General features: G+C 38.0%; 1 protein-coding gene across 15 annotated transcripts in view; it reads right to left on the bottom strand.

Moving 5' to 3' along the window:
- TENM3 (teneurin transmembrane protein 3) overlaps positions 1-17,322 on the bottom strand; it is a 418,913-nt gene that overhangs the window by 195,509 nt on the left and 206,082 nt on the right. For 3 of the 15 annotated variants that reach the window (XM_051790409.1, XM_051790403.1, XM_051790406.1), the window contains exon 1: positions 2,074-3,129. The exons of 10 other annotated variants lie outside the window; for them this stretch is intronic. In XM_051790409.1, the coding sequence (XP_051646369.1) occupies positions 2,074-2,128 (55 nt within the window). In that variant the 5' untranslated portion in view covers positions 2,129-3,129. 2 more of the 15 variants (XM_051790407.1, XM_051790405.1) reach the window with 2 other exon arrangements.

Consider the following 17,322-nt stretch of genomic DNA (forward strand, 5'->3'; position numbering starts at 1 on the left):
TCTCTTTTCCTCATTTTCTTTCCTATCAGATAGCCTGCTCAAGGTGCTGCTGGAATCAGACTCTTTGGTGCTTGAACAACAGACAAATGCTTTTACCCACTGAGCTTCTGTAACAGGGAACAACTAAATTAAGTCTAGGCCTTCAGATTTCAAGCTAATCTCTACACATCTCTACTACAACATCTACTTCTTGCTTTTACGAGAAAAGATTTGTCTTGTGCTAATGGACTGATGTTACTCGTAATCTCTGTCTAATTGCATGAGCCATGAGACTGTTCTGGTTTTCATCTGGATTGTTAAATATCAGACAGAATCAGCAGTGTCTATCAGCAGTGGCTACATATAATGTACCCTCTACTTACTTACTTACCCTCTATATACTTACTTACTGCGTAAAATACTGTCTATTCACTTCACATGTTCACATGCTTGTGTATAAGAGAAATACACTACCATCACAATCTGTACAGCAGCTTTGCCCATAATGAATAGAATAAATACAGAAAGAGAGAATACATTGGAAACCAGAACTGTGATAAATAATTACTCCTTAATTAAACTCAAAAATGTATCAAAGATGAATGTATTTTTCAACATGAAATAAAACTATTCAGGGTATTTCATTAGTTTAACCTGTTAGCTAAGACTTGCTGCAGATGGACTAACAACACATTTAAAGCAGACTGAGTTGCAAATAATTTTTTGCCTTTGTTCTAGCCTTACATTGAATTAAAAATCACTTAGGAGTTATTTCAATTCAAATGTTATAGTATTACAGTATGAAATTAAGGGGTTTTTTTTATTATTCTTTTCCTATAGCTGTAATTTTCTACCATTCCACTGTAGTTGAAGTTTCTTTCTTTTTTGAAGACACTTTTCAATTTGTCCTTTAAAGCATGTTTATAAGACAGGTCATGAAGGACACTCAGCAGGAAGAGCTCTGTGAACATAGGTTGTCCCAACTAACAAAAAAAGCTTCTACAGGGAATTAACAGTATAGTTTTAATTAAAGTGGAATGAAAAAAGCAAAGTCAATATTAGCTGGTAGTAATACACTAAAAATTTCAGTCACTGCAAGTAAGTGGAAGCCAATCAAACTTCTCAGAGAAATGCCTCCAGTGTTCATAAAACAATGCACAGAATTAGTGAAGCTGTCACAGGACACAGACTGAACCCAAGGCAAGCACATCAACTCACTAACTCAAGCTCTGCATCATTCTATCACAGGAGACAACATTTCAGCAAGACTACATTACCTTTGTTAACCAAAGAAAACCCAAATCAGGCAACGAACCACCTCCTTCCTCTCTCTGTTCTGCTGCCCGCTACAAATTAAGTCATTATCTGTCTCCTCGAGTGAGAGAAGAAATATTAATTAATCACAGAAACCCTTGGATCACTAGATAAATCATTCTGTTGACCCCACGTTGTTTTCAAAAGGCAGGGCTAAGTTGCTGCAGCTGCTGCCTTTGAGCTCTGGCATTAGCACTGGGCAGTTACAAAGCACCAGTAGAACAGGTGAGGTGCAAAACGGTGGCCAGCCCTTCTAAAAGTCCTGATGCACCTTGAAACCTTAATTCTGTCACGCAGTTAGAAAACACTGAATAAATTAAGTTTTTCAGAAAGCCATTCCAACAGAATTCCTCATTACAGGTCTAATTACAAGCTATCTTTATAATGTACACCTGGCAACATCGTGTAAAGCACTTCGCTTTAAAGGTCAGCAGAACTAAGAGAACAATTTTGCTATTTATAGTAACGGGTGAACTTTTCTTATTTGGCTGCTTAAGCAGCCAACCCTTGAGTTTAATGTAATTAGGGAGGGGATATTCAATTTACAGTATCCACAAGTAATGATAATTACACTGGTTCAAAAAAGCTGTTGGTAAGCATAAGAAACCTTTGTAATTACATCCCGTTTCCAAAATTACTTGAGCACTGTGAACTTGAAGCATTTCAGCAAATGAAGGCCAAGGCACATAAAGGAGAGCTACGGCGCTTTAAAAACTGCACTGTTTAACATAATGAGCCGCCCGACCGGAGGGAGATCGCGAAACACGCTCCATAACTCACCGCGACAGCCCACGCCATCTCCTTCCTGCTCACAAACATCCATTAAGAAAAACATAAGCCGGCTCCCTCATCGCCTCCTTCCATCCTTCGCCAGCATTGCTTAGCTACCCTCGCAGGGCGGACTTGGGAGCCAGCCCGTGTAACTCTCCCTGGCTCCGGCTGCCGATCCTGTCACGTTCGGGAGCGCTGCCGCTGCCAGCGGGGAAACGCCGTCGTGTCCCCCCCGCCGCCAGCCCCCCGCCTGCGGCAGATTAGCCAGGTCAGCAATCCGCCAGGACCAAGGTGAAAAATAAACAAATAACCACGTTCACAGCAGCTGCGGCGATCGCTCTCCGGAAAATTAGTCAGGCATTATGAGGGAGATGGTATTAAACGCTGCCACTTGCAGCTTCACGGCTCTCTGCGTATTCGCATCAGCCTGGGATGAGCACTTAAGGAGTATCATCAGAGAGCTTGCCCAGCTGAGCATCTTCCATTAAGTTTTTGTCTTAAAAGGAGATAGCAAGAGCCTCTCTGCCTGACAGGCAAAAGGCTTGTCATAATTCATTAATAACACAGCCTTGCTCAGGTTTCCTTCAACGAAATCAGGCAGGCAGCCTATGAAGAAAATGCTGAGTGAACAACAGCTTCTCCAGACACAATGCAATAAAACTTGCCACTACTTGGCATCATTTGGTGTCTGAGAAAAGGATGACCGACACTATTTGACAAGACCTGTCAGAGTCCCTTAAGGGTCCTAAGTGAAGAAACTAAAAAAACAAACAGTAATTCCTCTGCAAGATGCGATTCACTGCTTGGAAACAAAAATTTCACGTTTTAGCTGCAGAGATAAATGTACCCGTCTGCTTTTGCTATGCTTAGGGCAAAGTCGGCAATTTACTCTGAGAAACTGTTTGCATCCAAAGGGAAAAAAGCTAGAAGTGGTGAGGTAAAAAGCAATGACTACAAAGCAGATAACTGCAAAAATTAACAGGACTATCACAAGTCTTCCGTCAGATTCTTAATTCATCTGAAGCTTCATTTCCTTATAAGTAGGAAAAATAGAAAATACAACTGAAGTTATCCATAAGGAAAGGAAACAAGCTCAGGCCGTCAAGATAAAGTCATTAGGATGGCATCCAAGCAAGGAGGACAGAAGATTCTTCTTTTTTATTTTGTCTCGTACGCATCCATTCATACAGCGCTAAAATGCACGTGTTATATTTAATTGAGTCTTATGTACTTCCTCCTAAGAGATTTGTTCCATCATGAAAAAAATTAAGAAGAAAGGTATTCTTACTGGTATTGATCTATTAGCACTTTATACACGCACACTGCTTCACATGACAAAACAAGCTAGTAATACAGTAAGTACACACCATTGCAACATACAGCATTTGTTATGATTCAAGTTTTAAAGAGTCTTCAGCATAAAAACTAGTACTACAAATTTTGTATTTACTATGACAGGGTTTACAGGTTTGCTTTTGATTTATAAAAGATGCTTTACCATCATGCAACAGCAGCAGTCCAAACTTTCAACAATTAGAAAAAGCAAAGAATGTACTGAAGATGGTTAATTATTGATTTTAGAGTATCTGTGTCACAAAATCATCTTCTGCATTAAAGTAGGTTCGGGTAATTTGCAAACAGCACAATATTATTGCTTCCCTAAGCTCCTTTGTGTTTCACTTAGGCATGATAATTTGAGAGCAATATCTGTCTTTAAAACTGTGGCCTATAAACTTTATTAGAAACAGCACTATTAGCATGTCTAGAGATTGCTGTATTGGAGCGGAATGCAATTGATTGAACAGAAATCAGTAAAGGTATTTAATGATTTCATGAGAAAAATAAGTGAACCTCACACCCTTAATGGATTAATGTCACTTATGTGCAACACATTGCATAATGCTGACACAGAGCTACTCAAAGCAGTGTCACTTTTCATATGAGTGCCTTAAAACCTTATCAAAGGGAAATTGTGTTTTAATGCTATTTCAGATGTCATTTTTGAGAGGATTTTTACAATCCCATTTCATAAAGCAGAAAACATGATCTGAATTGTTACAAGTAGCTTTTGTCATTGGCACATGTACTAGGTCACCGTCTGAAGTTAGCTGGTGAATGAAATCCTGAACACAGGAGGAGGATAACACTTTGAAACATCACTCATACAACTTGTTTATTGACAGCTTTTATTTCTCCATACACGTGAATCTTTCATTAATTACCAACAACATGCTTTGCTAGGGAAAGGAAACTACTCCTCACAGTACTACAGCACAAGATAGATGGGATGCACAGCTCCCCCATAAGCTATCTGGGAATCAAAACAGAGGAGGGAGATAATCTAAATGACAGAGTAAATGCCATTAAATAAATGCTTGCCTCTCAGCCACTCAGACGATGGCTAGATCTCTTAAGAACACATGTCTGTCTGTTCATCTTCAATATACTGCTTTTGTATCCCATTTTACATCTATTCACTGAAAAGCAACTGTGGGGCACAGCAAACCATTCTATGATCTCACTCCTTTATTTTTACTTTAATAGACTGAAATAAAAAATATGTAGTATTTAATAGGTATGTCTTAAAGGACATGAAGGCTCCTTTTTGGGAAAGAAGCAAGTCAAATTCAAGATGTCATCATGCACAGTCTAAGCAGGCTTTGCCATGACCGGGCTGCGTTTACAATTCCTTTTGAGTAAACCCAAATGTAAGTGAGGGGAGCTGATGTACTATTTTCTTGTTCTATTTGCGATATTATCTATCATAATTTTTTGTGCAACATGAAGAAATGAAAATAACTAAAAAAAAAAAAAAATCTTTTTCCTAGAGATATTTAGTCCCAGCTATCATATGCAGTTTTCACCTGAAGAAATGGGGAAAAACTGCATTCAGATAAAACAGGGAAGCCAATGCAAAAGCTTTTTCTAACTGACTTGAACATTTCCTTATTTCTCCCCAAAGGATATAAAAAATACTCCAGTAAATGTAGCATCATAATTGGCTATAATTGACTCCATCCTTCAATTTTTACACAATCTATAAAATATGGATTGTTTTTTCAACAGGGAGACAATTTTGTGACACCACACTGTTTATCTTGTTACAGTGATCTCAGCTGCACTCGATATCATTTGTTACCTCTCAGACTACCTTATTTTGGCCGCAGTCCTGCATCTCTCTACGTTTAATGCACTGCACACTAGTTAGCTATAACACCAAACATTTTGAGTGCTACAGAAGGGAGTTACTTGCTGAAGATCATCGCCATAAGGGATAACAGTAGCAATGACACAGTAGCAGGTGAAGCACAGCCATTGTATTCAGGCAAGGTCTGTTCCAATCCATCAGTGTACTCCATGCTATACCGTCCTTAGTCCATCTCACAACTTACTGCACGTGAATCAGAAAGGATGGGGGAAGAATAGAAATGAAAGGTTTAACCTCTTGCTGATGTTTTTCTATTTCATCCGCCATTCTACCACATTTGCAACATTTTAACGCAGACTGCTAACACTCTGTCTGTCCAGACTGGTACCGTGCGGTGGCAGCTTTGCATCAACTCTTAAGTCACAACAGTATGATGACTGCTCAGTGGAAATGACCGCATCTGGCCATTTCTATTAGCTGAAATAATGCAAACACCTCACCAAGATATTGCCTTCAAATACAAACTCAAAATGATGAAATTGGCTTCTCTTTTTCTCCTATGTCTTTCAATGATTATTTTTATTTATACATCTCTCTTTATGCGCTGCAATGCTTCAACTGAAAACTAAGGCAAGTAGAGGAAGATAAAAACTAAAACCTAGAAAAAATCCAAGTACGAATAGCCACAAAACTGCAGCAAATGATTGATAGAAACATTGATGTAATCCTGTCCATAGCAACAGTTTAATTATGAGCATCTTGGCAGCGAGCCTGCTCTATGTGTTGATTTTCCCCAGCAGAGAATGCCGTACAATCCATCTTTGTGTTATGCGCTACATGACTACATGGAGAGGCCAATCAAAGGGGAACAAGGAACAGAGAAGTTGTAGTAAATTACTGGGGTGATACAGGAGTAAGTACATAGTCCATGAATAATTTGACTCCTGAGGATAAGCAAGCAAGAGAAAAAGGAGGGCTAGGAAAAAAATACCAGGAGGGTGCTACCCACAACAAAATAGTACTATAGTCTTCAAGTACAGTGATTGCAGCATACAACATGAATACTCCTCTCCAACAAATGACGTGAATTCCTGGTACCCAGTTTAAACCGCTCCCTCTCAAATTCTTCTTCACAGGATCAAAACTGTGTTGAGGATCAGAGAAAAACGCTGCAGCCCTAGGAAAGCAGATCCCCCAGCAGATCCCCCCAGATCCTATACACAGGGCTCATAAGCCATGGCTACGTGAAACACTGTAAAACAAAGCATGCCAAAAGGAGCAGATCTGCTGGGCAGAGCAGCTGCTGCCAAGAACCCAATGGCCAAGTGATTTGTATTTTAAAGGTTTCACTTCATGCTAATTCCAGCATGTTCCTTTAGACAAGACCATGTGCGCAGCTGAGGATGGGAAGAGCGCTTCTGCATACTGTTTTCCAATTTCATGCCACCCAACACGTACCAGTCTGATAGTGCTCTGTGAGACACACTGAAGTGCAGTAAGCCAGGAGATCTGCTGAAAGGCCACAGTCCTGACCCACACTAAAACACAACTGTAGTAGGTATGTCATAGGGGATGCATAACACCATCAGTGAGGTGTGGAGTTCACTCCAGTAAACTAGAGAGCAAGGAAGCAATAGTGGCAGCTTTGTAATAAGGGTGCAAAGGGTGGGGACCTTAAAAGGAGTGCAGGCTTAGGAGGTTATAAGATAAATGGTGAAATCCAATTGGTACTCTTTCTCAATATACTTGCAGGTAATTTCCAGACAGAAGCAAAAAAATATTATAGAATCATATTTTATAATTAACCTTACTTCTAATTTCTGTGTTGGAAAGTGTGTGTTAAAAAAGCCATAACAAAAATGATTACAACAATATATCAGTCTATATGCAACTGCAATCTACACTGCTCATTTATAAAAAAAAAAATTCCCTTAAATCCCATACCAATTTTTTTAAGCAACATTTAGGAAAATCTCTCTCAAGCAGCAGTTTAAGATTATACTATCTGCTCTTTACTTTCAGGAAATGCTCAGGAAATGCTCCGGTAATTTTTAAGTGTGTGAACAAAGGTTTTGTGAAATCCTGTTAGGCTATTACATGTGGTAAGAAAACCATCAATCATTTCTGCAGCCTGGTGTCCACATTCACAGCTTAACTCAATAAAGACTGGTTTTAGTTTCTATTAGGGTATGAATATTTTATACTTGTAACCACATAAATCGATAAGAATACTCATATATGTATATACACGAACCATACCATGTATACGCTTCTTTGATGAAGTGCAAACCATTCAGAAATTTGAAATAGTGGCACTCTAAAATTGAGGTTCCTAAAGAAATTCCAAGAGACATACTCAAATCAAACACCAACTGTTGTTCCACTCAAAGGGTTGTTTTTTTGTTTTGTTTTGTTTTTTTTTGTTTTTTTTTTCCAGTTGTGTGACTATTTACATCTCTGTGGATGCATCATACCATGAAAACCCACCTTTTTTTTTTTTTTTTAATACCAAATGTATGGGCATGTTCTACCTACTGTGGACTACCTGTCTGAGAAATTGCTTTTAAACACAGGTGTCAGAATCCAGGCGACTCTGTTGTACCTTCACCAGCTCTTCCTCATTAAAATTTACTTTAAATATGGAAGAAAGGGACTTTCTGGTGTGGGTCCAACTCAATGTTCAGATCAATACATTATAAAATATCTATTAAATCACAGAACTAAAACTGAATTAGTTATTTAAGCCTTGAAAGACCATGTATTTTAACCCCGAATTCAGGTCTCATATTTCAGCTCAGAACACTCAGAACACTTGGTTTTCTAAACAACATGGTCCTAAGAGATGGTCGTACCTGATAAAAACTCCATTTGTATATCAGCTCAAAAAAATTATTGTTTGATCATCTCTTTACTGTAGAGTCTCTCATAATAAACACAACATCTTCAAAAATACCTATGTGACTGTACTGATCGAATGATTACCTGAATAGAACACCCAGCTGATTACATTGAATATTCAGTTAACTTATTTACCCTTCAACAGCTAGAGAATACAACAAAAGAGAAACCGACAGGAACTCCTGGTAAGGAAGTTTTGTCAAGACATTTATCAAAGAGAGTAATATGAACAGTTACATCACTCCTCAGTAAGTTCACCTTGGTATTTTCACAAAAAGGGCATTTGCAAAATCTTCAGAAAAAAAAAAGAAAATTGACATATGACTGTGTCATGCCAGGGTTTGTGGGAGTGAGGGAGAATTGTGCCTCTTAGGCACAGAAATTCGTAGTATGTACAGTACTTTTGATGCAGGTCCTTTAGTGGCATTTTTTATTTGTGAAAAGGACTTTAAAATACAAGAGTGACCCTGCTTTGTAGAAAATGTTGTATTTGAAAATGCTTAATGGCAGCTATGACACAGAGGACATAAAAGTTTTGCAAATAACAAAATAATTCTGAAGTTCCAATGCAATTGCAAATTAAAAAAATATACTTTTGAATGAACCAAGAACTGAATTAACAATTACAGAACACCTGAAAGATCTTAATGACTACTAAATCTGACATTAAAGTTTGTGGCCATTTAATCTTTTATTACTTCTGGTGCATTACTTTAGATCAAAGCACACAAATCTGGCTGAAAGTATTTTTGCCCTATGATCTGTACCACAACTCTTTTTCCCTAATTGAAAACCTAAATTAAAAAACCCCCAAAGTGAGATGCTTACATATCAAATTTCAAAGCAAAAAGGATGATTTGCCACTTAGGAATTCTTAGCTTTCAGAAAAGGTAGCAAACATCAACTAGTTTAGAATTGTTCTTTTGGCCAGTCCTCCACTGGGCGGAGTTGGCAAGCTGAGAAAAAACGCTTTGTGGAGGACACTCAGAAACATTAAGCCTGGAGAAATGCTACTGACAATCTTTGCTAAAGGTGGACACCCAACTGTCCAGATATCAACTACACATCTAGGTAGATGCAGTAGCTCAAAGTAAAAGGGCTGTTCAGTGAGACACAAGGTGCTGCTCCACACAGAGAACTGCAGTGAAATTTGGTGACATTTTATTCTAAAAAACCCACCCCAAACAAACAAAAAACTTGCACAAAAAATAGAAAGTCCTATGCACTAATAACTCTCAGTGCTTATGTTTTATTCATTGCTGTATGAAAGTCCAATAGCCTCTTTCTCCAAAGTCTCACAGACCCAAGAGAGGTGTAGATGTTTCATTTCACTGAAGCAACAGAGAAAAGCCTAAAGTTTGAGAGGGTTTCCTGAGTCACTATCACCCATCGAATGCTTCTGATTACTCAGCTTGAGCTGGTTTTGAAGGTTGAGAGATATCACAGATCAAGCAAGCAGGAGACAACTGTAGTAACTGACAGATGAACACTCATTCAAAACTAACCTGTAAGACACCTCTCAAACCATCTTAATTTTGACAGTGAATATGGAGCTTCTTATTAGAAACACGCAATGAACACACCAAGCTATGGGCTTCACTCACTTCACCCAGGCATCACAGATAACACTTTCCTGTACAACTTCTGGTTTACAAGATTAACCTTTTAGAATATAAACACACATTGAGTTTATTTTGGCACAGAGCACACCTGAAATTCTCAATGAAAAAACAGTTATTTTGGACCACAACTGTGAAGAAAGCTTTTCACAGATATTTACATGTACTTGAATTAAATATTAAAATGGAGGTGAATGTTCTCAGTAGGCAGCAGTTGTCTGAACTATCTTTGATAATTTCTGCATTACTGAAGGCTGCAGCACAAACAGAAAAAGAAGGCTGTTTGAGGGAACCAGTGTATTTCTACATTTCTACACAATGCCAAATGTGCAAACAGTAGTTTGCATCTTGGGATCAGTTTAACTACCTCACTATAGTAATGAGCACAGGCTATTAAGCCTTGCTTCTGATTACCTTAGGCTCACATGAATACATTACTTCGTGTTTGGGCAGTAACTTGGGTACCTCTACACAAATTCTTTGTGGATTAAATGGATCTACTCAAGAGTAGGAGTATCTGGAGAAGCAGCACCAATGGGCATACATGTACCAAGATTTATAAATGAAATTAGCTAAATTAAATTAACAATCCTACAATAAAATAGACAAAATTAATTTAAAAATGCAAACCAGAATAGTGGAATTAGGTAGTGTAGTGCAATTATTACAATGAATAAGCACATAATTTCTTATAAGAACTAATAATATTAGAGACTCGGACCTTGTTTAGGCACTACCCCTAAAGGAGAGAGTATCAAAGCTCTGTGTGAACTGATACTGTGTTCCAGCTAACCAGTGAACATGAAAGGATCAGCTCATCTCCATTATAAAAAAAGTACTTAGATTGAGGGTCTCATGCCAATTATGGAAGCCTGCTAAAAATATGTCTGATTAGATAATAAGCTTTTCTTTCTCCCCTTCACAATCAGATAAGGATAAAATAAGACATTCCTGCTCTCGCCACAACATTTCATCTTACTGCATTTAAATTAAAATATAAATTTGAAACACAAAGCTTTTGTTTGAAAAATACATGCCTGTGATGTGTTGGGCAGAAAAGACATTTATAGGCTACAAGTTATTATATTGTGAGTGGGCTCAGAAAAAAATCTGAGTCTGGCTCTGCACATTCCTATGCTACTTGACCATACTGTCAAACTGAGAAAATGCTGAACGAGATACAGATATCCATTAAAAATACTAAAAGAAATCAAACTGAAACAGTATAGTACTTAAGCACTATGCTTGTTGCTATTTCTGAATTTTAATTATGCTTCTGGAAGTTGGTATATTTGATAAAATTAGTTATTGATTTTTTTGGGCTTCATTAATATCATCAATGGAGCACTGGATTTTTAAACCACATACTTATTTTTCAAATACTTTTTCACTCAAGAAAGTAAAGGAAGTACAAGTCTTTCAGCAAGTCTGGTTTACCAAAAGACCAGACAAGAAGACAAAAATGGATTACTTTCTTTTTCTTCATTGGGCTATGTAGCCTGCCTGGTTCTGCTCCTTTGTCTCCCTTAGTCTGGCAAGCTAGAACACGACAGTTTACTTTCAAGGCCTTGTTAGTTTGGATTTATCATCTTAGGTAGACTGTAGTCAGAAAATACTTTGTGTTTTAGACATTTATAGTCTATTCAATGAATGCCAACACTAGTTCTTCAAGGCTTTAACAAATTATTCTTTAAAAAAGTACAACTGGGAAAAAACAATCTTTTCAAACTATAAAAGTCAGGTATAAATCTAGGAAAAAGAATGGAAAAAAACAGCCTCAAAAACAGTACTACCTCAATCATAAGCAAACAATTCTTCCTCTGTTCTGCAGACAGATTTGAGATCCATTTTATATATAAACACACCTCATATTCCAGGCAGCTGTTCAACTTCTAATAAAATTTCTTACCACAACAATCAGGATCAAAAATACTGGATAATCACAGAAAACTATATTGCTCTTGGAAATCATGAGTTTAATTTCTGTTTTCATATGTAAGCCTACCTACCTCACCTTTGCTTACATGCTCAAAGATCTTGTTTGTGCTCACACAGATTATCTTCTTCTAACAATGTAATTGCAGTTTTGTTCACAAGACTGGGTAACAGTTCATCCTAACACAGAAAGACCAAAAAGGAGTCCTGGGAGACTCCTGTGGGTGTAAAGCACAGAGAAAATGAAAAAAACTACAATGAACAAAAATGTAAAAGGAAAAAAAAGTCATTAATATTCTAAATCTTCTAACTATGGTTCAATCTCACATCTTCCTCCATGTGGCCACATCTCCATGCCTGTAGGGAACTCCATTTAATTCAGTGGGTTACATAAGGCAGTAGCCATTTGCAGATATGCTGGTTTTTTTTTTTCCTTTCTCTTTGTCAATGCATTTCGAAAAAAAAAAAAAAATCTGCAACACATAAAAGAAAAATCCTCCTGTCCCTCCCTCCCCCAAGGCCATCACCCCTGCCTGTTTTAAAGCTCGGCACTATGAATTTTCCACTTACTTCCTCAAGCCATTTACCAAAGATCTGGATTTGCAAGGACTAGCAAACCATTTGCAGCACTAGGGAAAATTCCCAATCACTGCTCTTGTGAGTAGGTATAGTGAATTTTAAGGATTTTTGATTTTGAAAGCAGTGGTAATTATTCAGGATTTAAATAAGTTCCCTTGGTCTGTAACCCTTTATTCTGACAGGAGCGGCTTTGCTGTGAAGCTCACTGCTTGCTTTACTTTCTCTGATGAATAAGTACAGCCTAAAGACTGAAGAATAATTTTAATTCAGAAAAATTATATGCATGAGAAAAATACTGTTAAACAGAACTATTTAATTGTCATTAAAATTCCAGAAGCAAAAGCCACGCAGACAGGGTCTCCCTTCAATTAGAGAAGCGAAGACACAGGTCCAGATAGACCTGCCTCCTTTTTGCCTTTTTAATACAATGTAGTTACCACACTGTCTCCTACCAACACAAATGTGAAAATCTGTATGGCAAAGTTATTAAAACTGAATACAGGTGTTCAGATCAGCTTGATCATCTCTGCCTACAGCCTTAAAGGGAAAAGACAGAGAAGTGTCTTTTTAAACTGAAGAACAAGCTCCTCTTTACACAGCTGACAAAAAAGCTGGGTATTAAAACAAAGCACGCAGCCTATTTTTGCAAGTGAGGAAAAAAAAGTTTCGGCCCTGACTCAGTCTGTCCCTGGCTCCTGCAGCTCAGATGCACAGCAATCCAGGCTGATGCTGCTACACTAAGACTGTTCCCCAAAGCCACAAGAAGCCAGCGGTCTGCAGCCATACCGTGAGCCTGTCAGACAATGCCAATATTGGATAAAATAAGGTGACTGTTACTGTAGGCTCAGTAGATCTCAACAAGCACTGATGGTCATCGCTAAAAGCTTGAATATGAAATGGCAGCAGTACCCTCTCTTCAGAGAGAGTAGCTTTGGCAGAAAGAAGTATCTTTTCCCCCTTTCTCTTCTTCCTTCAGTAAAATAGAATTTAAATAAAGAATCTGATGTGTTATATCCCAAAGTATGGAAAAAGCTTTTGTATTTAAACATGTGTGTTTTGGTACACAGAAAGAAATCATACTATGTTATCCTCCTATTTGTAATTCTCCCCTAAAATATCAAAGTGATTCCCCCTGCATGGATGCAAATACACGCCAACACAAATTTTGTTTCAACCTTTAGTACTCAGTGTAGTGTGACCTCTCTAAGCACAGATTTAAGTATTACAGAGGGAGACGCTCTCACTGATAAATATACAAAATTATTGGATAAGAATCCTTCTTTCCCTCTCAGCATTCGGTCATGGTTTCTGAAGCAAACATACAAGTGTGCACCTCTCACATGACATCACCCTGCTAAAAGTAATCTGCAACAGCCAGGTAAGAAGGGATTGTTTTTTGCTTTGATACAGTCCAAAGCAAAGATGAGAGATGTGATGCTAAAACTATGTTGCATGCTTTAAGAACAGACATCTTACTTTAGCTCCATTACTGTAATTTTATGTCACTGCATTAAGAGCACTTAAGAGTAAAAAAAAAAAATGGGGGAGCAAAGTGAAGGGAGAAAACCCAATTATCAAGTTTCAGTTATGCAACAACATTAAACATGATTTAAAAAAAAAACCCACATGAGTACAGATCCATTTCTGTGCCAATCAACCCAACATCACATATTCTGAAACAATATTTTGTAAGTCTGCATCTCTAGATAGCGTGTATTTTGAAATGCCATTATAATAAAAAAATAGCATTGTAATGGTGTTTTAATACTGTTGTCTTCGTTTTTGGATCAAACCCCTCTTTCCAAAAGGGATTTAGAAGTCCTGAATGCTATACTTAAAGGCTCCTTATTTTTTAAGGAGACACTGATTAAACTTTCTGGAGGTGCTACAAAACTGAGCACTCCAAAGCACTCCTCTGTGATCAGTTTGAAATATCTCAGAAATACTCCTATTTGCCTATTTAAAATATATTGATTCGAAATGTAAACTAATCAATATTAAAAATTATTGTATACAATTTAAATATAAACAAAGCATTTCAAAATTATCTTTGGGAAATGTTTCCAATGAACTACAGTGAAATTGTTGGGGGTTTTTTTGTATTACCAATCATGAAAATTTTGAGGACTTCTATTTTGTTATGATTTGGAATGGAAGTATTCCAGTGTTCCTTCTGAAACATTAAAGCTGTTTTTTCTTTCATTCTATTAAGAATATTTATGCAGATTATTTCTGTTGTCTTATAAGCATGCAACATCAAATTGTAATGAAGAAGGGGAATATGAGTTGTGGCATAGTCTGCTTGGAAATATACCTCTGTATACACAGCTACATCACAGTTAAGTCACCTGCCTATATACCTAGTAGGACTGGAACTCAGGCAAGAGCTATAAAAACTTGCATCCTTACAATGGGAATTTCTGCACCTCAGTACAAAAAAACCCCCTACCTTATGTGTGTGAGAACTTGCAGAGGTCCAAATTTTCACGAGCAAAACTGTAAGAGCTTCTTGAATTCTGCTACTGACTATCTTAGCATTATCATTATCTTACCCTTACTGAATCTCCAGGCCATTCACTAACCGAAAATGAGACTGGCTAAAATCCCTTGAGGCTCTCAAGTCATAAGAAAGCTCTGACTGCCTAAGGCCATCGTCAGATGCATTGCCCTGGATGCATCTGAGTGGGGTGAAGAGGTTATTGCTTCCAGCTGCTCGATACCCAGGGAGTCGGCAGGCAGAGCCAGGGAACAACACCTCTCAGCATCACAACTACACGCTCATTTCCTAACCCTCCCGTCAAAAAAAAAACAGGTTAAAAAGGCTTTGTTATTAGAAATGCATGAGGGACTGTTTGGACACTCCAGGTTAGGGAGTAGCTACCTGGGCATTAGCTGGCACACACAGGGGAAGGCTAGGACAAGCAGCTGGCAGCAGAAACCTCTTACATGGCTCTGCCGCTGCCAGCGGGGCTTGTCTGACTGCAACCCTCACTTGCCAACGACATGGGGCTCAGCACAATTCCCTGTTCCTTCAAATCATCACCAGGAGAGGGAACACAACCCTTTTTAATTATTTAAAGAAATCCTTTTCCTCCTAATAGAAGCTGTGGCACTTAGACAGTGCTAAATGCAAAATCTGCAGTACCTTAAAATGACAATAAGGCAGAGCATGTCCCTGCCACCAGCTACGGAGAGCACTACCAGTGACAGGGGAGAAACTGAGGGTTGGGGCTGCTTGCCTAAGCCTTTGGGAGGATGGAAAGCTAAACAGGATACCTGAAGTCAGGAGCCACCTGCAAACGAACCAGTAAAGTACCCTAGATCCGAATCCTGCCCCACACCAAAATGAGAATTAATATATTTTTTATTATTTTTCCATTTTTGCAAGAATGTAAAAAATTAATATATGGTTAATCTTCATCAGAATTAGAAAATTTTAGAAATTGATAAGCACCAAAGTTGATGTTAACAAGTAAAAATGTACAAAACCATTTCACGTGCACTATTATTCCATGTTTTATTTCTTAAATATGAGATACAAAATCTTTGCAGACAGGCTACAATTATGACCAAGTATCTGTCAAGATCAGAGGCACGTGACAATGTTACTATTTAATGTCTGCAGTAATTTTTAGTGCGGCACTTCCTTAAAAACACCATCTGACTTTTTGTTGCTCTGTTTATGGTATTATGTACAACATGGTGTAGAGACACTACAAAATACCATAAATTCTGTTTTTGTAATACCTGTATACACACAACAGAAAGCTGTAGAAAGTGAAGAAAAAAAAAAGCAGAAAGAAAGGGAAAGGAAATAAAATTAAGATATAGCTGCAAAAACAAGTATACATTCGAATAAAATAACAGCTCCCAAACGTCATCACAAATTGATAAGGGCGATGAAAAAACATTTCAAAGACTGGTATATAACTTATCTAATGAATGTATAAGAGCAAAAGCTACTCATATTATACGAGGCATTCTCTAAACTTACTAGTAGTTGAAAATTAGGGTACATTCAGTCGCCATTTCCGATACAGTAAGATTTTTTTTCCCAGTAATTACCTGAAAATACAGCAGTGGGGATTTCAGCAACTGAAATCACACTTTTGTTCCCGAGAATTATCAGACCAGAAATTCAATGTATTGCTAGAAAACTCCCACACTCTCTTTGGGCTGTAATGCTGCAGTGGCTAAGGAGTTTTGACAAAACAAGTCCATCATTATTTAATTTCCAGAAAATGCAATTTAGAAGATGAAAAGAGGACAAAGAAAGGATAGGAAAAAGCCACAATGGTTTGGTAAATATCTTGAGATTACTTTATAGACATTTTCTACCTGAAAAGCAGATACAGCTTCAAATATTTTGTGAAGCTAATGTGGAAACACTTGCTAAAATATACTTTCAAACAAAAACAACTTTACAAAACAAACTGTCATTCCCTCTAGGCAGCAGCTTCTCTCAACACCTCCGATAATCCTACAGCTCTTGTTCAATAGCCCTTCTCACCTCTGAGCAGGAAGCAAATTGTGAAGTTGAGCGGCACTGTTCTGGGACACTACCTGCTGTGCTATCAGCAGACTTCAACAAATAATTAGAGCTGCCTGCAGCCATCCAGGACTGTAAAGGCTCCGACGCACCAAGTCATGTCGGTGACACTTCCCACTAGCAGCTGTATGGCTGAGAAAGGGGCAGCTATGAGAGGTTTCCAGACTACTGTCCTCTTACCTTGTTCAGAGCATGTTTCAGTTGCACTACTTAAAACAACAATGGTCCCTAAGGTCTTGCTGACTCTGGTAATGCCTCTCTTTTCTATGTCAGTGCCGCTGAATGTGTAGTAGCAACAGGGGGAGCGAAAATGTCTTTACGTAGAAGGAGACGAGTTTTTCTTTCATTACTCCATATAAACTGCAACAGCATCTAAAGCACCACATTTATTTGCCTCATCTAAAGCACAGTCAAAAGCATAGAGAATCTATTGCCAAAGGTCAAGTTATGATTCCTACTTTTAATGAGCATGAAGTTACTCAGCCCTCTAGGGTAGGATTCCTTCAAAGGAGCCATTCAAGTCTGTTGTG

The sequence above is a fragment of the Manacus candei genome, unplaced genomic scaffold, assembly GCF_025592945.1.
Source record: "Manacus candei isolate 608988 ecotype Guabito, Panama unplaced genomic scaffold, ASM2559294v1 h1tg000028l, whole genome shotgun sequence".
In the NCBI taxonomy this organism is placed as follows: Eukaryota; Metazoa; Chordata; class Aves; order Passeriformes; family Pipridae; genus Manacus; species Manacus candei.